Source organism: Trichomycterus rosablanca, chromosome 5, assembly GCF_030014385.1.
Source record: "Trichomycterus rosablanca isolate fTriRos1 chromosome 5, fTriRos1.hap1, whole genome shotgun sequence".
NCBI classification, from domain to species: domain Eukaryota; kingdom Metazoa; phylum Chordata; class Actinopteri; order Siluriformes; family Trichomycteridae; genus Trichomycterus; species Trichomycterus rosablanca.
The window spans coordinates 25,853,635-25,875,638 of NC_085992.1; the positions used below are offsets into that span (position 1 = coordinate 25,853,635).

Here is a 22,004-nt window from a genome sequence, read left to right on the forward strand (position 1 = left end):
GGGCTTGAACCAGTGACCTTCTGATTACTATTCCAGTAGCTTAACCACTAGACTACAGCTGCCTACAGAACAGATGTTAACAGGGTTAATAGGGTGGTGAATTCTTCTCAACATTGTAATTGCACATGGTAATAACATGGTCTCCTCATTCAGTGCTGGGTAGAGAATAGTGTTCCAAGACTAGAGGAAAATTTGCATGCTAGTCCTAGCACACTTACAAAGTACGAGGGTTCTTCAAAAAGTTTCCACACTTTTTTTTACACTCTATGTATTAAGAATTTCAAAAACAAATGACATCACTTTTCTTCATACTCACCTTCCAATGCATTTTTCCCAGCTGCTTTCACATCATCATCACATGAAAATCTTCTTTCCCTTAAAGCTTCTTTGAGCGTCCAAAAAGGTGGAAATCAGATGGCGCTAAATGCGGACTATAAGCTCTCTCTCAGTCTCCCAGACACGACCAGTTAACACTCCTCCCACCCTCACCGTTTCCATTGAAAATATAAAAGTGCAGAAACTTTTTGAAGATCCCTTGTAATAAATGAACACACACGCAAACATATCCCCACAGGACTCCCAATGACCAGATGTTAATAGAGTGGTGAATTCTTCCCAGCGTTGTAATTGCACATGGTAATAACATGGTCTCCTCATTCAGTGCTGGGTAGAGAATAATGCTCCAACCAAAAATATAATGCCAAAAGGGTCCTGTGATCAAAGTACTACTCCAAAAAGGTGGAAATCAGATGGCGCTCAATCCGCTCTCTCTCTCTCTGTCTCTTAGACACGACCAGTTACTACTCCTCCCGCCCTCACATTTCCATTGAAAATATAAAAGTGCAGAAACTTTTTGAAGATCCCTCGTATATCTCTATAGTATTTACATTTTCAGCATTTAGCAGATGCTTTCATCCAAAGCGACTTACACAATGAGCAATTGAGGGTTAAGGGCCTTGCTCAGGGACCCAACAGTGGCAACTTGGTGGTGGCGGGGCTTGAACCGGCAACCTTCTGTTTACTAGTCCAGTACCTTAACCACTGAGCTATCACTGGCCCTATAGTAGCTTATAAACTAACCAGTGGATGTACATACACATAGACACACACACTCAGTAAACCCTTTATTAGGTACAAGTTCATGCACAGTGCTCAGGGGGGTGCAGTGGTCTATTACGCTAGCCCACCACCACTGAGGCACAGGTTGGCTGTGATTGGCGGTGTCTGGAGGAAGGGGGGTGATGGCTGAAGCCCTGCAATGGATTGGTGCATGTCCAGGGTATTCCTGGCCTGAGATCTGATCAAGAAGCCAATGCCATGCTTTATTGTAAAGTGACCACACAAGACGATCTTTAAATAAAAACAATATGCTAATTGATTTTTACCCAGCAGGAACAATACCAACCCTATTGAATCATGTCATTTGTTTTGTGCCAGTTGTGGTCAGGGTTTATTTACTACACACTGCAGCTCCATGTGCTCTCATTGTTTGTTCTTGGCTTTCTGTCCACATGATTGTCTGGCAATTGATTTACATTTGTTTAATTATTTATGACATTGTGCTTGCCCTCCTCAGACATTGTTTAGTAAATCTGCACAATGGGGTTCAGATCTGCATTTTAGATATATGTACATTTTCAATTAACTGAGGACTATTAGGCCACATTGTTTGATGCATGATTTATTAACTTGCTTAACATTTTTTGGAATAGATTTTGGAGAAAGGAAAATGTATTTTTATCCTTCTTTAAATAAAACATTCATGCCTGGTATTGCTTAAGGGTTTAAATTAAATACTTATAAGATTAGATTTTTATTCAGTTCACAAAAAAACAAACACTTTTATCTTTAGCAGCCACATTTGCTTTAGTTGTTTAATAAATGTACGCAATGAAGAAAAGGTTCAATCATTTCAGGTTGTGCCAAAACATCTCAGTTAGATTAAAGTTTTAATGCTAGCATGGTAATTTAAAACAGAATGTTTCCTTTTTATTTATGTTACTAATCATGGTCTTCTTGCAATATTCAATTTCTATTAAGCTTCAGGTGATGGACTGTTGCCCAGTACGTTCTTTTGTAAAATTTTGAATGTATTACTTTTTTTGCTCTCTGTAGTATTAGTCAATGTGCTCTTAGTAGAATTTTTGCAGGACAATCAGTATTACAGAAAATAGCAAACAGTGAATTTCCTCTGTTTGTAGAAAATGTTGCATTCCTTTTTATAGGCCATCCCACAACCCACACCTCAGATTGTTATTAACTTATACATGTCCTTATTAATTATTCAGTCATTAGTTAGACCAGGGCTTCACATGTTGTTTTTTTCACATTGCTGTTTAATAAAGAGAAGGCACAGGTTTACTCTTTTAATGCTATTATTATTATTATTATTATTATTATTATTATTATTATTATTACTATTAATAATAATAATAATAATATTATTATTATTATTATTCTCATCATAATTATTATTATAATAATTATAATTATTATCATAATTATTATTATTATTACTCAATAGCATCGTCATCTTTTACCGTCATCCTGATACAATGCTTTCCTCTTGAGACACTCACATGTTGTGATTGGAGGGTAAGCTATTGTCACACTCAACAGAAATAAAGATGTGTCTAACGTTCTGGATCTTCTTGATAATTAGGCTTATGATCATCTGGGAAAATATTTCTCAATTAGCTCGTGTTAATAACCAACTCTTAACAGGCGCTTACTTTGCCTTGTGCTTGTTTGTTTTATCTTTTTTGGCCTCATTTTCCCTCTGTCCTCTCTTGGTTCTTCTTATATTTATATATATATCGGTGCCAGCCCTAATATATATATATATATATATATATATATATATATATATATATATATATATATATATATACTGTATATATATATATATATATATATATATATATATATATATATATATATATATATATATACAGTGTATCACAAAAGTGAGTACACCCCTCACATTTCTGCAGATGTTTAAGTATATCTTTTCATGGGACAACACTGACAAAATGACACTTTGACACAATGAAAAGTAGTCTGTGTGCAGCTTATATAACAGTGTAAATTTATTCTTCCCTCAAAATAACTCAATATACAGCCATTAATGTCTAAACCACCGGCAACAAAAGTGAGTACACCCCTAAGAGACTACACCCCTAAATGTCCAAATTGAGCACTGCTTGTCATTTTCCCTCCAAAATGTCATGTGATTTGTTAGTGTTACTAGGTCTCAGGTGTGCATCGGGAGCAGGTGTGTTCAATTTAGTAGTACAGCTCTCACACTCTCTCATACTGGTCACTGAAAGTTCCAACATGGCACCTCATGGCAAAGAACTCACTGAGGATCTTAAAAGACGAATTGTTGCGCTACATGAAGATGGCCAAGGCTACAAGAAGATTGCCAACACCCTGAAACTGAGCTGCAGCACAGTGGCCAAGATCATCCAGCGTTTTAAAAGAGCAGGGTCCACTCAGAACCGACCTCGCGTTGGTCGTCCAAAGAAGCTGAGTGCACGTGCTCAGCGTCACATCCAACTGCTGTCTTTGAAAGATAGGCGCAGGAGTGCTGTCAGCATTGCTGCAGAGATTGAAAACGTGGGGGGTCAGCCTGTCAGTGCTCAGACCATACGCCGCACACTACATCAAATTGGTCTGCATGGCTGTCACCCCAGAAGGAAGCCTCTTCTGAAGTCTCTACACAAGAAAGCCCGCAAACAGTTTGCTGAAGACATGTCAACAAAGGACATGGATTACTGGAACCATGTCCTATGGTCTGATGAGACCAAGATTAATTTGTTTGGTTCAGATGGTCTCAAGCATGTGTGGCGGCAATCAGGTGAGGAGTACAAAGATAAGTGTGTCATGCCTACAGTCAAGCATGGTGGTGGGAATGCCATGGTCTGGGGCTGCATGAGTGCAGCAGGTGTTGGGGAGTTACATTTCATTGAGGGACACATGAACTCCAATATGTACTGTGAAATACTGAAGCAGAGCATGATCCCCTCCCTCCGGAAACTGGGTCGCAGGGCAGTGTTCCAGCATGATAATGACCCCAAACACACCTCTAAGACGACCACTGCTTTATTGAAGAGGCTGAGGGTAAAGGTGATGGACTGGCCAAGCATGTCTCCAGACCTAAACCCAATAGAACATCTTTGGGGCATCCTCAAGCGGAAGGTGGAGGAGCGCAAAGTCTCGAATATCCGCCAGCTCCGTGATGTCGTCATGGAGGAGTGGAAAAGCATTCCAGTGGCAACCTGTGAAGCTCTGGTAAACTCCATGCCCAGGAGAGTTAAGGCAGTTCTGGGAAATAATGGTGGCCACACAAAATATTGACACTTCAGGAACTTTCACTAAGGGGTGTACTCACTTTTGTTGCCGGTGGTTTAGACATTAATGGCTGTATATTGAGTTATTTTGAGGGAAGAATAAATTTACACTGTTATATAAGCTGCACACAGACTACTTTTCATTGTGTCAAAGTGTCATTTTGTCAGTGTTGTCCCATGAAAAGATATACTTAAATATCTGCAGAAATGTGAGGGGTGTACTCACTTTTGTGATACACTGTATATATACAGTGTATCACGAAAGTGAGTACACCCCTCACATTTCTGCAAATATTTCATTATATCTTTTCATGGGACAACACTATAGACATGAAACTTGGATATAACTAAGAGTAGTCAGTGTACAACTTGTATAGCAGTGTAGATTTACTGTCTTCTGAAAATAACTCAACACACAGCCATTAATGTCTAAATAGCTGGCAACATAAGTGAGTACACCCCACAGTGAACATGTCCAAATTGTGCCTAAAGTGTCAATATTTTGTGTGACCACCATTATTATCACTGCCTTAACTCTCCTGGGCATGGAATTCACCAGAGCTGCACAGGTTGCTACTGGAATCCTCTTCCACTCCTCCGTGATGACATCACGGAGCTGGTGGATGTTAGACACCTTAAACTCCTCCACCTTCCACTTGAGGATGCGCCACAGGTGCTCAATTGGGTTTAGTCCATCACCTTTACCTTCAGCTTCCTCAGCAAGGCAGTTGTCATCTTGGAGGTTGTGTTTGGGGTCGTTATCCTGTTGGAAAACTGCCATGAGGCCCAGTTTTCGAAGGGAGGGGATCATGCTCTGTTTCAGAATGTCACAGTACATGTTGGAATTCATGTTTCCCTCAATGAACTGCAGCTCCCCAGTGCCAGCAACACTCATGCAGCCCAAGACCATGATGCTACCACCACCATGCTTGACTGTAGGCAAGATACAGTTGTCTTGGTACTTCTCACCAGGGCGCCGCCACACATGCTGGACACCATCTGAGCCAAACAAGTTTATCTTGGTCTCGTCAGACCACAGGGCATTCCAGTAATCCATGTTCTTGGACTGCTTGTCTTCAGCAAACTGTTTGCTGGCTTTCTTGTGCGTCAGCTTCCTTCTGGGATGACGACCATGCAGACCGAGTTGATGCAGTGTGCGGCGTATGGTCTGAGCACTGACAGGCTGACCTCCCACGTCTTCAACCTCTGCAGCAATGCTGGCAGCACTCATGTGTCTATTTTTTAAAGCCAACCTCTGGATATGACGCCGAACACGTGGACTCAACTTCTTTGGTCGACCCTGGCGAAGCCTGTTCCGAGTGGAACCTGTCCTGGAAAACCGCTGTATGACCTTGGCCACCATGCTGTAGCTCAGTTTCAGGGTGTTAGCAATCTTCTTATAGCCCAGGCCATCTTTGTGGAGAGCAACAATTATATTTCTCACATCCTCAGAGAGTTCTTTGCCATGAGGTGCCATGTTGAATATCCAGTGGCCAGTATGAGAGAATTGTACCCAAAACACCAAATTTAACAGCCCTGCTCCCCATTTACACCTGGGACCTTGACACATGGCACCAGGGAGGGACAACGACACATTTGGGCACAATTTGGACATGTTCACTGTGGGGTGTACTCACTTATGTTGCCAGCTATTTAGACATTAATGGCTGTGTGTTGAGTTATTTTCAGAAGACAGTAAATCTACACTGCTATACAAGCTGTCCACTGACTACTCTAAGTTATATCCAAGTTTCATGTCTATAGTGTTGTCCCATGAAAAGATATAATGAAATATTTGCAGAAATGTGAGGGGTGTACTCACTTTCGTGATACACTGTATATATACTGTATATTTACAGTATATACTGTATATATATTAGGATCCAATACTCTGTATCAGTTTGATATTGGCCCAAATCACTGGATCAGATCTTGAAAGGGAAAAAATGTGTAATCCGATCCGATACTGTTGTTTAATGTAAATAGCACTTAATGTAAATAAGGCCATTCAGAAATTAAAACACACTGATCTACTTAAACTTTTAGCATTTTAAAAACAATCATCTAATACTGCCACATCTAAAAAAACTGTTTTACGGCATGTCATCCAAAATGTTTTTAGATGATTAAAAACCAAAGCGCGTTTATTAAAAACCCTGCTGATTTTTGAAGAGGACATCTGTGGCTAAGCGGTGTAGTTTGTTTTATTTCATAACACTAATGGATTAAATTTTGTTGAGGATGTGAGAGCTCTCCAAGCCGGGACAAGATAGATACATTTGTTTATTTTTTATTATTTATTTGTTTCATTTTTATTGTTTATAAATAATATTTTTATTATTTATTTTATAATTTTTTCGCTTCCTCTTTAAGGTGTAGACTTGAGAGTTGACAGATCTAGAATTTTATATTGAAATTATTATCATTTATTTGTTAAATACAGATGAAGTTGCACTTTAAATTTTATTTTAAATGTTTGTACGGTGCTGTTAAACAAGCCAAAATTACTGCTAAATGTTCTGTGTGTAAAAGTTACAATAAAAAAATAAAATAAAAACAGCAGTGCTATACTATTATATATAAAAATAGTCTTACCCATAAACAATAGTCAAATTATTCATAATTTAGTATAGTCTAGTAATAGTATAGTAAGTATAGTATAGTAATAAGTTTTATTATAAGTTAACATAATACATGCAGTCATATGTAATATGTCAAGACACTTTCATGTACCAGTATCTCCATAAGTCTCATAAGCTGTCATAGCATTTGATGGCATTATATCAGGCACATGCTTTACAGTGATGCGTATGCTACTGTATTTAAGTTTCATAACAGGTATTATAAAGTATGACAACTGAAACGGTATGCAACATCAAAAGATCTTTGCTTGACATTAAACTTATTTGCAAAGCTTCTATAATAAGGAGTTCTTCAAAAAGTTTCCACACTTTTGAACTCTATTTATTAAGAATTTCCAAAACAAATGACATCACTTTTCTACAGTCACCTTCCGATGCATTTTTCCCACTGTCGTACCAACTTTTTTTTTTTTTTATGCATTTTCTCCCCATTTTCCTCCCAATTTAGTGCACTCAATTTTGTCTTCCACTGCTGAGAGATACCAGATTGCATCTGAGGAGAGCACGTCGTTGTACACGCCTCTTCCGACACGTGCACAGCCCTCCTCTTCTCGCCCCTGCATTCTGCACAGGCGTCTCTTCCGCCAACAGGGTCCTTACACAGTGTATAAAGATCTCATCCCCACCCTGCAGATATGGTGGCCAATTAGTATCGCTGCAGACACTGCCAATTATGCCCGCCAGATTGTGCCCAGCCGATCGGTGGCAACATCGAGTTTCAAACCGAGGAGTTCAGAATCTCGGCGCTGGTGTGCAAGCGGAATAGCCCGCTGCGCCACCTGGGTGCCCGTACCAACTTTTTTTTTATATATATATTTTTCTTTATGCATTTTCTCCCCCTTTTTCTCCCTTTTAGCGTGTCCAACTGCCCGGTTGCGTCATGCTTCCTCTGTGCAGGCACCATCAATCAGCCAGCAGAGGTCGTAATTGCACCAGTCATAAGAGAGAGAGACCGCATTCGGGTTAGTCCCGGCCATATCTGAACAACAGGCCAGTTCCAGCATGGGTTTTTACCGCTGCGCCACCTGAGCGGCCATACCAACTTTTTTAATGGCATCAAAAAATGTTTTGGTTGAGCGTGTAGCCACTGATGCACTACTGCTTTCACATCATAATTACACGAAAATCTTCTTCCCCTTAAAGCTTCTTTGAGCAGTCCAAAAAGGCAAAGGAGATCAGATGGCGCTAAATCCGGACTATAAGCTCTTTTAATCTCTCAGTCACGACCAATTACTACTTCTCCCACCATCACCGTTTCCAATGAAAACATAAAAGTGCGAAATCTTTTTGATGGATCCCTATTATATATACATATGTCTGTGTGTGTGTAAGGACACACTACATTTTTTGGCAGATTGTATGTGCTTAAAATCAGCATGATGGGTCTTTACATATTAAAACCCTTTAAAGCCTGTCGTTGCATGAATGTGAGTAACATGGAGGCATGGCAAACAAAGCTTTTAAGTGACCCATCTAGCATTTAGCAAAACAAATTGCATGTGACATATGCTGACATGACAGCTATCATGACAGTAAAGTTCATGCCCCAACATGTTATGACATACAGTAGTTATATTGGTCTCATGACGCAGGTATCCATTTAGGTGTAAGGTTGTGTTCTCAAACTGCCACTGCTCACTGTGATGAATCCACCAACTACCTACCACCAACTGTGTAACCTTCTGTCATTCATTAATTTTCCTCCTATAGTTCCTTGTATTATCAGTCAGAAATTCACCTAAACTCATTTTGTTTTCTTTTTGGAATTTTGCCAGTGTGTGCAAACATTTTGATCATCAATGTAATGAGATGGGAATATTGTTAAAACTTTATAAAGAACTGTTTAAAAAGGAAAAGTACTGTTCATAAGTTTATTGTATAGAGCTTGAGCTTTTTTTAGTCTAATTTAAATAAAATGATTTTTAAACCCGATATTAAAGCTAGGCTACTTTTGTGAAGGTCTAGTTAGAAAAATGTGTAAAGTGCTAGCAATGCAGATTTTTTTCTATGGTTTTTAAGTGTTCTGTATGTTTTTAATATAGAGAGAATATTTTATATAAGGTAAAATGTGTTTGTAAAGGCAGAAATTTAGTAATGAACAAAAACAATAAATATGTAAATGAATGTAATGACCTGTATTCATTTTATTGACTGATTTAAATGTTTTTTTTAAATGGTCTTTTCCAAACTGTTGCCACAAAGTTGAAAGCTTATAATTAATATTAAGAATTTATCCACATTAGTAAGGGGTGTGGCTAAAACGGGACTCAATAATTAGGACTGTCCACTTACTTTTGGCCATATTGTATGTAAACCCTTGACTTACGAATTTAATTGGTTCTGAAGGGCTGTTCTTAAGTCAAAATGTTCGTTAGTTAAACCTATTTTTCCCATAAGAAATAATGTAAATAGAATTCATCCGTGCCAGACCTCCCAAACCCCCCCTTTCCTAACCTTTCTAATGTCTTAAATGCTCTTTTTTGTTATAAATACTAGTATATTTTCCCTTAAATCTTAAATTATAGAATAGACGTTCCTGTAATAAACAATAATAAACAACAATACACAGTAGTACTGTACATAAAACACACATCACATTTCAGTACAGTACGTGTGCTGTACCATACACCATAATACATTTCTTCCTTGTACTCATCTTTTCTACTCAAAACCGTACATATTGTCGATTTCGCCATTCCAAGCATAGAGGCAAGAGCAGTCAATCGAATGCCATGTTCATATTTCTCGAAAATTTGCTTCTTTGTTCAATAGAAATATAATTTTTTTTTTCATTTTCTCGCCACTGCGCTTTCTCTGCACCGTCATATACCTTCTGATGTTGAATTTTACAAAATGTAAAGAAAACACCAGAAAAAAACCATCCGCTGTCCTAATTTTCACTCATATATATATACAGTGTATCACAAAAGTGAGTACACCCCTTACATTTCTGCAAATATTTCATTATATCTTTTCATGGGACAACACTATAGACATGAAACTTGGATATAATTTAGAGTAGTCAGTGTACAACTTGTATAGCAGTGTAGATTTACTGTCTTCTGAAAATAACTCAACACACAGCCATTAATGTCTAAATAGCTGGCAACATAAGTGAGTACACCCCACAGTGAACATGTCCAAATTGTGCCCAAATGTGTCGTTGTCCCTCCCTGGTGTCATGTGTCAAGGTCCCAGGTGTAAATGGGGAGCAGGGCTGTTAAATTTGGTGTTTTGGGTACAATTCTCTCATACTGGCCACTGGATATTCAACATGGCACCTCATGGCAAAGAACTCTCTGAGGATGTGAGAAATAGAATTGTTGCTCTCCACAAAGATGGCCTGGGCTATTAGAAGATTGCTAACACCCTGAAACTGAGCTACAGCATGGTGGCCAAGGTCATACAGCGGTTTTCCAGGACAGGTTCCACTCGGAACAGGCTTCGCCAGGGTCGACCAAAGAAGTTGAGTCCACGTGTTCGGCGTCATATCCAGAGGTTGGCTTTAAAAAATAGACACATGAGTGCTGCCAGCATTGCTGCAGAGGTTGAAGACGTGGGAGGTCAGCCTGTCAGTGCTCAGACCATACGCCGCACACTGCATCAACTCGGTCTGCATGGTCGTCATCCCAGAAGGAAGCTGACGCACAAGAAAGCCCGCAAACAGTTTGCTGAAAACAAGCAGTCCAAGAACATGGATTACTGGAATGCCCTGTGGTCTGACGAGACCAAGATAAACTTGTTTGGCTCAGATGGTGTCCAGCATGTGTGGCGGCGCCCTGGTGAGAAGTACCAAGACAACTGTATCTTGCCTACAGTCAAGCATGGTGGTGGTAGCATCATGGTCTTGGGCTGCATGAGTGTTGCTGGCACTGGGGAGCTGCAGTTCATTGAGGGAAACATGAATTCCAACATGTACTGTGACATTCTGAAACAGAGCATGATCCCCTCCCTTCGAAAACTGGGCCTTATGGCAGTTTTCCAACAGGATAACGACCCCAAACACAACCTCCAAGATGACAACTGCCTTGTTGAGGAAGCTGAAGGTAAAGGTGATGGACTAAACCCAATTGAGCACCTGTGGCGCATCCTCAAGTGGAAGGTGGAGGAGTTCAAGGTGTCTAACATCCACCAGCTCCGTGATGTCATCATGGAGGAGTGGAAGAGGATTCCAGTAGCAACCTGTGCAGCTCGGGTGAATTCCATGCCCAGGAGGGTTAAGGCAGTGCTGGATAATAATGGTGGTCACACAAAATATTGACACTTTGGGCACAATTTGGACATGTTCACTGTGGGGTGTACTCACTTATGTTGCCAGCTATTTAGACATTAATGGCTGTGTGTTGAGTTATTTTCAGAAGACAGTAAATCTACACTGCTATACAAGTTGTACACTGACTACTCTAAGTTATATCCAAGTTTCATGTCTATAGTGTTGTCCCATGAAAAGATATAATAAAATACTTGCAGAAATGTGAGGGGTGTACTCACTTCTGTGATACACTGTATATATATATATATATATGTGTATATATATATATATATATATATATATATATATATATACTGTATATATACAGTATATATATATAGAGAGAGAGAGAGAGAGAGTTGGAGTAAACTTGTTCGTGACGTCACGTGTTTCGTTTGTGTGTGAATTTTGGTTCGTAATCCAAAATGTGTTTGTACGTTAAGCTAAAAAAAAAAACAAGCTTGTAACCCAAAATGTTCGTATGGTAAACGGTTCGTAAGTCAAGGGTCTACTATACTGAATTTCTGTTTAATTAACATGACTAAATTCTACTTCTGTTTTTTTTCCAAATGCACTTTTACTCTTTTTTTCTCAAACCATCATGTTTTAATAGACTTGCGCTCATAGGTTAAACTACGCAAGATTTTTATATTTTTATTCCTGCTAAAAAGTTCAGCATGACTAAACTTGTTTTTCAGTTTTAAATATAAAAACACCCAAGATTGAGACACTTTTCAAAAGTGCATGACACATGACAAACAAATCAACATAATAAGGTCTGCATCCTGCTCAGAGACGTCTTTGTCCCTGTCAAATATCCGTCAATTATTCCGTACTAATTACCTGATCCCCAGGCGCACATGTGCATCCAAACGTGACTGATGATCCAGTATTGAGAGGAACAAATTTAATCACATCAATTAACAGGGCTGTACTGCTTTTGTGTATTCATGATTACTGCCAACATTCACACAATCCCATTAGTCACATCCTGTACAACACAACACTGATACCAGATATTAAATATAACGTATAGTGAAGGGTTTAAGTACTCAACATTAACAAACAAAGCCATTATTGCTGTACAGATTAGTTCATGACACAAGACAATTCAGTTTGTTTACTAAACGCTGGATCCTAGTGATCCTAGACACCCATGATTCTGATTACTGGTATTAAGACAGGAATACACTCTGGAAAGAGTGTCAGTCCATCACAGTGCAAAACAAATTCACACAATCACTCAGCCATAAAGCCAGAGTACCCAGAGGGAACCCCATGGACACGTGTAGGACATGCAAAATTTCTGACTGGAGATGACAATTAAAACCCAGTTTTTCAAGCCTTGTCACAAGGCCCACGCATTGCCAGCTGTGCCACCACGTTGCCCAGTTGACTGACAGAAAAAAAGCTTTTTACAAGCCCCATGCAGAATCCGGACCTAAGAAAACAGCAGGATTTCCAACAATTATGAATTAACTGGCCAGTGGGTGGACATCATAATGGACATTTAACATTGTTATCCTATTTCTAAAGAGCCAATAAGGACTAGAACCACCCATTAGTGACAATAAATCCAATCCTTCCTGTTATATAATCCCTGGGTAGTGAGCTGTTGACCTTGTTGCCAAAAAATATCTTCTTTCACAATCTCACTTCTCTCACAATAAGCGTTTTTGATTGCAGGCATGTTGCTTTTGCTGAAGCTGTTTGTCCATGTTTAGCAAGTGTCAGGATCTCCAAACTCATTTCTACCAATTTTTTTGCCTTTTTGGAACTTTAAGTATTTTGTTCTTTTAAAAAATGTGCTTATTAAATGGAATAACCAAGTTTTATAAAGCTAGCAGACCAATGCACAGGTGAATGACAATTTTCTAACACAGTATGGGACAAAGTGGTGAACCCTGCAAAGACTAAGCCTTTGGTGGATCCTCCTTTTATAACCGATCATGATTTTTTCACCTGACTATAATCTAACAACACCCTGACTTAGTGCAAGTGCATCTAGATGAATTGAAGACAGTTAAAGGCTGTTTTGCAAAGGGTGGTCACACCAAATATTGGGTCTGTCTGAAAACCTAGTGAGCTCTCAACATAGACAGAATTGTATGTCATCCTAAGCATGCTCCCAAAAGGAAGGCTGTCTTAATTCTTAAATGCCTTAAAATGCTGCCTCATGAGGCACTTTAATTCTGAGTGATATTCTGACTGAACGAGTGAAGGCAATACCAGCATTGTACCAGCAGTGGGGCACAGCTTTTGTCACAAAAAATTACAAATATGGCGTTTGAATGCAAAGCAACGAGTTCTTTTCAAATGTAAATCAACTGTTATTGAATTTTAATTTGTATAAAGGTGTACAAATGTAATTTATTTGCAAAATTGGGCTTGTCAGTGACAATTCAACTATTTTCTGTACATGGAGGGAGATGTGTCGCCTCAGCTTATTGGTTTGAATGGCCTAAGGCTAACTGTGTTAGCTTAGTAAGTGAAAACTGCGATGACGTAATTACCAAATAATAGTAGTGAGTTTCTCTACTTAGGCAGCTGCCTAGGTAGGCAGTAGACAGCATTTTAATACACATTTTAATTGACAAAAATAAACTAAACAAAAATAAAGCATTACTTTGCATTTTTTTCCACACTAGCCTATATAATCAAGGGATCTTCAAAAAGTTTCCGCACTTTTATATTTTGGTTGGAAACAGTGAGGGCGGGAGGAGTAGTAATTGGTCGTGTCTGAGAGACAGAGAGCTTATAGTCCGGATTTAGCGCCATCTGATGTCCCACCTTCTTGGAAGCTCAAAGAAGCTTTAAGGGAAAGAAGATTTTCATGTGATGATGATGTGAAAGCAGCGGTTCATCAGCGGTTCAATCAAAAAAATTTTTTGCTGAAAAATTAAAAAGTTGGTACAACGCTGGGCCTTTAAATACACACACACAAACACACAGAAAATTGGCTATAAATGTCACATTCCTATTATCAAGCAACTCCTGGTCTTAAGCCCTCTATTCAGATAAAATTTATTTTGCACTTTGGAAATAAAGGTTCTAGAAAAAAGTGAAGAGGCACAAAATCCAAGGTGTTTGCAGTGCAGTGTGAGGTTTCCACAGTCTGTGATGGTTTGGGGTGCCATGTTACCTGTTGGTGTTGGTCCACTGTGTTTTATCAAGACCAGTATCAATGAAGCTGTCTATCAGGGGTTTTTAGAGCACTCCATGCTGACAGGATCTATGGAGATGCTGATTTCCTTTTCCAGCAGGACTTAGCACCTGTCCACAGTGCCAAACTACTATTAAATGGTTTGCTTAAGCCATGTTACTACTAATCTATGTGGTTTTGTCAAGAGGAAAATAAGAAACACCGACCCCCAACCAAGTGCTGATATTTATATAAAAAATGAACAAACTTGTAAGAAGTTAGACATTTCTGTTTTGTTCATCCTTTTTTGTTAGACCCTATAAAATATTCTAATGATTTGAGATACTAATTTTAATGAGCTATATGCACACTAATCAATATTAAAACCAAAAAAGTTAGGTGCTCAGGTGGTGCAGCGGGATATTCAGCTAGCACACCACCACAGAGATTCTGAACTCCTCGGTTCGAAACTCGGCATTGCCACTGGTTGGCTGGGCACCATCTAGCAAGCATAATTGGCAGTGCCTGCAGCAGACACGTTTCTGCTAGGGCGGGATAACCGGACTATGTGGGTGGTGTTTTCAAACGCTGTGTAAGGACACCGATTAGCAGATAGAGAGGCACCTGTGCAGAATGCATGGGTGAAAAAGGGTTCTGCTAAGTGGGTCGGAGGAGGCGTGAACAGCAATTTACCCGCGATCAGGAATCCCCCAGAAGTGGAAGACAAATTTACTACACTAAATTGGGAGAAAATGGGAGAAAAGGAATAAATAAAATAGAAAAAAACAAAACAAAACAAAGAAGTCTTGAAATGTTAGCTTACATATATTGAACATAAAATATATTTAATATACTTTTAATTTAATAATTAACAAAAAATAAACAATATTCAGTTTTTTTATGTACCTGTATATGTAATGTGAATATTAGTCTACAACACAAAGTTAATGACTGAAATCAAATTGTTGTTAAAAAGACAACAGCTTTACATTCATTAAGCACAACAATTTCTTCCTTTTTACAAACAAAATATATTTATTCTCTCAAGAAAATTTACAAGAACATCATTCACAGTCAAACATGTAATTACAGATTAATGACCATGAAAATGGTGTTTGAAAACAGGATCTTCCGAAAATTTGTTATATGAGTTATTAAGCATAACTGCACACAAGAAACCAAGAATAAATCTTCCTAAAATGTACAAACTGCTGGAAGTTTTAGTTCCATGTATATTATGAAGAAAAAGGAAAATCAAGTGTCCACAGGTTTAGTTTAGTCACAGCTTGTCTTTACACCCCCAACTCCAAAGCACAGATTTAACCAAACCTAAAAACGACGGCACCGTAACCTTTACCTGACCAGATTTTTAAAAGATGTACTTGCAAGAAGTCTTGAGATGATTATAAGTTATAGCTAGGTTTGGAACATTACAGGGTCATTGCTGCTGTTTTTGGGAGTGGAGTGGCACTGGTCCATTGGCCCCAACTCAGAATTATAACCTGACAACTCCAGAGGAAAGAGGACTGAGGTCACTCGACTTTTTTGGGCTGAGCAGCAAAGTACAGCGCCACTAAGCAGTACAGGGTTCCTCCAACAGTCAGACCCATTGTAGTTCTGTACAGCAGGCGGTCAATGACACCACGCTTCAGATGAATGGGCACTCCATCAGCTTTCTGTAAAGTACAAAGTACAGAGAATTTAATGAGAAAGCAAAAGTGAAATCAGAATCTAAATGAAAGAAAATCAACTAGCTATAGTCAATTACTAACAAGCTATGAAGCCATGCAGAACTTAAATGACAAAACAGAACTTTCTAAGCACTAAATTAATAATCTAAGCTGCAGACATCTGTTTCTGACCCAGTAGTTCTACTTTCTTTTCTTTCTTGAGTTTACACTATAAACTCAAGACTCGGTCTCAATTCTTCCCCTTCTTCAATGTAATGTGTTATAATTATCCAGCCACAGAAAAAAGTGACATAAATGACTTTATGAATTTGCTTTTATCAACAGTGACTTCTGATCAATAGTCCAGTAACCACCCACACACTTCTCTTTCACGGTGATCATTTTATTAAGGCATCAAGTGTTAGTATATGTTAAACATGCTAATGTAATGGTGTGTGACAATTGCTTATTATATATTAATCAGCACATTGGCAAGACACATTTTCTATAAAGACTTGTAGTTAGGGCCCTACTAAATTCACAGGAAATGTGCTTAAGGTCATGGACCTTGTTTTCAAAAATCACAGATTTCACAGATTTTTAAACAAAAGTGCCTTAGTTCACGGCAGTCATTAAATAAAACTCATGAACTGAATGACAGAATCGATGGAAGCTACAATACACAACACAGCCTACTTTAATAGCTCCCTCTCAAAGACCAAAATACTCGTCTGTGTTTTGACCCCACCCCCAATCCCACGTCTACATAATCGGTTGAGTGTTTTCCAAACTCAGTTACCCGAGTCGTGTCTTTAGCTGTTTCAGACTCTAACATCTTGAATATTTTGTCTAACCGAGTCTTTTTTAGAGTTTTCTGAGTTTATAAAGAAAGAGAAACTGTACACGGACAATCAATTGCATCACAGTGTATAGAGATCAAGAGTGTAGAGAATCAGATTAAGTGTGTAGAGAAGCACACTTTTTATTGATTACAGAATTCCCAAGACACTAAATGCACTCAATATGTAAACACAAACATTTAACACTGTCAGCACACTACACCACAGAAAAGCGGTTACACTAACTTAATTGCCGTATGATTGCTAGGACCATGTCATATTGCGCCTCCTATTTCATACTCTACGTGTTAAATGGCTAAACACGAAGCTTAAACTTTGAATTTAAGAGCAAATTACATATTTCATGGGAAACGGCTCATTTCACGGTCTGTGACATGATTTTCACGGCCGTGAATTCGATAGGGCCTTAATTATAGTTAATAACATACAAACGTATGATTTATGTTTAACAGATTTAAACTGTTTTACTCTGGTTACTTACAAACATTGAATGGTAACCAATCACAGTTATGAGCCTTCTGTCAAAAAAATGTGAAACATCAACGTCCTTCTGTATAGCTAGCCACATATCCGGCCAACCTGAGTACATATTGTACTGCTACTCATGAACTAGAGCTTTTAGAATACTCTGACTGTAAGAGTGGGCTGACAAAACAAAAAAGGCACAATATCTTCACAGATCTAAATCTGTATGAATATTATTGTTCAGCAAAACAATTTCATTTCTATTCAAATACTTATATAAACAATATATTTTGATAGTTCAGAGACTACACTGTACGAATATTTTTGTGTAAGACTTAGCATGTAGCTCCGATGAAACAAAAATGTTATGTGATTTAAAAGATAAAACATAGCAATACCTGGAATATCTTCTGAAGTTCAGGGACCTTGTTAGATCCCAAATACTCTGCTGTAGAACCTGATTCTGACAACAGCTTTGTGGGTGAAGCAAAGATCATAGTGGGTGGTTGTGAGGGCACAGTAGGTTTTAGTCCCTGTGGAAAAATAAATAAATCAATAAATAAAAACATCACAATGTGCATCCTGAAAAGCTTAACATACAAATGAAACAATACAAACCCTATTTTTATTTAAAATCTTCTTTTATTTAATCACAATAATAGAATTAAAATAATTAGAAAAGTCTTCTTAAGTGGGGTGCTGTCAAAAAAAAAATTCCAACAATCATTACACAATTAACCATTAAAAAAAGACACAGTATCAGCTGCCTCACACTTTGTCAATTTTTTTTACCCGCAGTTTAATATATTTTTCTTTATTTTGCAATGTCAGTGTTGGGGTCGGTGTATGATGATGACACAATGCATTACAAGAGTGTTACAAAAAGCACAAAACAAAAGGTTTTTTTTTTTCTTTTTTAATAAAAAGGGTTCAAAAACATATCTCTTCATCTGAGTCGCCAACCCCTTTATCCATTGGTAGCTCAGCAGCAGCATTAATTTATTTTTTACAATCGTCTTGGATTCCTGTCTTGCACTCAAAGGTATCCTGGTGAAAAAGAACTCTCCAAATCATGACCAGGATAAAGCCGTTAATTAAACTGAAATGAAATTTTACAAAAGTCCTGAGTTTTATATATATACCGATCAGCCATACCATTAAAACCACCTCCTTGTTTCTACACTCACTGTCCATTTTATCAGCTCCACTTACCATATAGAAGCACTTTGTAGTTCTACAATTACTGACTGTAGCCCACCCCTTCCATGCTGTTCTTCAATGGTCAGAACTCTCCCAGGACCACCACAGAGCAGGTATTATTTGGGTGGTGGATCATTCTCAGTAGAGATGGGACGATCGATCGGCTATGAATCGGTATCGGCCGATTTTTAATCAAAATATGCTATCGGCGATCGGCCGATATCTCCTAAAAGTAGCCGATCCGATCGTGTGATATATAAAGATCATGTTAAGTTAACAGCTCAGTGGATTGATCCAGACGCCAACACCATTCATCAACCATCGTACAGAAACCACAGTGAAAGCTCTTCATGACCTAAAATAACATCATTAACTTTGTGCATCATACATACGATGTAATTTTGCTGATTGTAATATTTACTTTAAAAAGATAATTCAACCCGGTCACATCTGAGTCGATTCTATCAGCACGTTATATAAACTCCTGGTTCACTTTGGTAAATCGTAAGTGGTTCTTACTTGTGATGTAGATGAGAACAGAAAATGTTACAGAGCCAATCAGAGGCAAAAGTTTATTCATTAGCAAATTCGTTAGTTCAGGATCATCTGAACTTTTAGCTCCTTAGACGGAACGAGTCTGACGGTCGGTTACAGATCTGTGGTAATAGCAGTTTAATTAAGCTTTTTATTTAAGCTTTTTAATGTAAGAGAGTCACACAGAATGTTCTGTAGTAGCTGGTGTTTATTTAAAACCACGACATTTAATTAATAACAGTAAACACGGAGAGATAACTGAGAAGAGAAACTTACGCTTGGCGAAAAATGAATCGACTCATGAATCAATGAATCACTTATAGCGATACTGTGAACAAAGCGTATCTTCTAAGGGCACCCACACACACAAACACACACACAAACACACACACAAACACAAACACACACACAAACACACAAACACACAAACACACACACACACACACACACGCGCGCGCGCGCTGCTCCCGTTTATCTTCACTGTGAGGCTCTTTTTAAGTTTATTTATTTTATTTACTGCTAAACCCCCCCAAACCCCCCTCCCCCCGATCGCAATCGGCTATCGGCCGATGTCCCTGAAAGGAGATCGCAGATCGGAATCGGTGCCAAAAACCCCGATCGGCACATCTCTAATTCTCAGCACTGCAGTGACACTGACATGGTGGTGGTGTGTTAGTGTGTGTTGTGCTGGTATGAGTGGATCAGACACAGCAGCGCTGATGGAGTTTTTAAACACCTCACTGTCACTGTCACCAAAAATATCCAGCCAACAGCACCCCATGGGCAGCTTCCTGTGACCACTGATGAAGGTCTAGAAGATGACCAACTCAAACAGCAGCAATAGATGAGCGATCGTCTCTGACTTTACATCTACAAGGTGGACCAACTAGGTAGGAGTGTCTAATAGAGTGGACAGTGAGTGGACACGGTATTTAAAAACTTCAGCAGCGCTGCTGTGTCTGATCCACTCATACCAGCACAACACACACTAACACACCACCACCATGTCAGTGTCACTGCAGTGCTGATAATGATCCACCACCTAAATAATATCTGCTCTGTCGTGGTCCTGTGGGGGTCCTGACCATTGAAGAACAGGGAGAAAGCAGGTTAAAAAAGTATGTAGAGAAATAGATGGGCTACAGTCAGTAATTGTAGTAAAGTAGCAAAGTGCTTCTATATGGTAAGTGGAGCTGATAAAATGGACAATGTGTGTAGAAACATGAAGGTGGTTTTAATGTTATATGTATATATGTTAGTCATTAGTCACGTTTGCAATTTTTCAATCTCTGAAGTTTAGACAGACTAATTATGAATTAAAATGAGAGATAAAAATGTAAAAAAAAAAAAAATAGAGAAGACATTTAAAGTGGTACTGTCTTGCAAGTCCTCAAAATAAATAAATATGTAAACAAATAGAGCAAGGTGACTCAGTGCTGTATGGAACACTGTGACCTTACTCTGAGAGTAATACTGCGTAGTAAACGTAGTAAAGTCAACAGTATAAAGGTAATAACAGGTATTAAAGCATAATTTAAAGTGTATGAGAGGTTTAGCTGCGTGTAATAAATATGACAGTTCATGAAGAGGTAACAGCTCTGTAGCTTTAGCTCGTGCTAACAGCACTTCCCGCATACTGAAGGTCACATTACCACACATGTGAAGAGTAAAAGCGTGTGTACAGCAGGATTACCTGAGGACAGTAAGCGCTGGCTGGTGTAGATCCAGTCAGTTTTCCAGTCAAGCCACTTACTTTATAATACATGATGGATTTGATCGAATCCCAATAATAAACTACACTTCACACTACAGCTGCTGCCTGCTCCCTCACACAGGAGAACGAGGACCCAACAAAGCGGAATTCGCGTCATATAGCAGACTTCTCTGTGCCTGAATGATACGTTTGTTAGCTTAACTGTTACTTATAGTAATGAGGTCTTACAGTTATTTACTTTTTTGAGTCGTGTTTAATTCATTTTTTACTTAAAATTTTCTTTAGATAAGTATCCAACCTTCTCAAACGTCATTAGATTTGCCTGGATTTATGTATTTATTAGGAATTTTTTTAGAAAGTTTTACACAACTTCGATCACATTCATGACATAAACTGTAGTTACTCGTTACACAAGATTCATCAGTTCACAAGTTTATTGTCAAACACAGTCATGGACAATTTAGTACTGTATCTCCAATTCACCTTACTTGCATGTCTTTGGACCAGAGATGTTCACAAGCCACAAAATACAAGTCCGAGTCGAGTCACGAGTCTTTAGGCTAGAGTCCGAGTCAAGTCACGAGTCTTTAGGCTAGAGTCCGAGTCAAGTCACGAGTCAATATAATCTACACAAAACATATATTGGAAATGTAGCAAAGAAATAAACACATAATATGTAAATTCAGATAAAAAACAACAACAGATTAGCGACTGTATTTTGCCGTTTTACTTCGTGCCGTTACTTTCCTAGGTACCGGTTAAAAGCTTAAACTGAAGTTTTGTTTTCATTGCAAATTACAGCACAGCGAACAAAATCCAAAACACAGCTAAATATAAAAAATATAAATATATAAAATATATAAAAATATAAAATATAAAAATATTTAAAAAATAAAAGTTAGGGACAGTGGTAGCCTAGTGGGTAGGGCTTTGGGCTATCAACCGGAAGATTGGCGGTTCAAATTCAGGCTCTGCTATGCAGCCACTGTTGGGTCCTTGAGCAAGACCCTTAACCCTGTCTGCTCCAGGGGCGCCATACGATGGCTGACCCTGCGCTCTGACCCCAGCTCCCAAACAAGCTGGGATATGCGAAGAAAGAATTTCATTGTACTGTACACCTGTATATGTATATATGACAAATAAAGTACATCTTCTTTTTCTTCTTATCCAAAA

General features: G+C 38.5%; 1 protein-coding gene across 1 annotated transcript; it reads right to left on the reverse strand.

Annotated features, from left to right (window-relative positions):
• Positions 1-15,408: 15,408 nt before the first annotated feature.
• LOC134314413 (cytochrome c oxidase subunit 7A-related protein, mitochondrial-like) lies at positions 15,409-20,954 on the reverse strand. Its single transcript, XM_062995008.1, has 3 exons — positions 20,811-20,954; positions 17,782-17,916; positions 15,409-16,064 (listed from the first exon to the last, which is right to left on the reverse strand). Exons 1-3 carry the CDS (start codon positions 20,880-20,882, stop codon positions 15,921-15,923), a joined length of 351 nt encoding a protein of 116 aa, XP_062851078.1. The 5' UTR covers positions 20,883-20,954; the 3' UTR covers positions 15,409-15,920.
• Between the last annotated feature and the right edge of the window lie 1,050 nt (positions 20,955-22,004).

What these genes read in the sequence shown, in the direction of transcription:
- LOC134314413 (XM_062995008.1), bottom strand. Translation starts at nt 20,882, where the DNA reads ATGTATTATAAAGTAAGTGGCTTGACTGGAAAACTGACTGGATCTACA. An exon ending in CCAGCGCTTACTGTCCTCAG is followed by an intron (nt 17,917 to 20,810) that starts GTAATCCTGCTG and finishes ATTTTTCCACAG; the next exon opens with GGACTAAAACCTACTGTGCC. An exon ending in AACTTCAGAAGATATTCCAG is followed by an intron (nt 16,065 to 17,781) that starts GTATTGCTATGT and finishes TGTACTTTACAG; the next exon opens with AAAGCTGATGGAGTGCCCAT.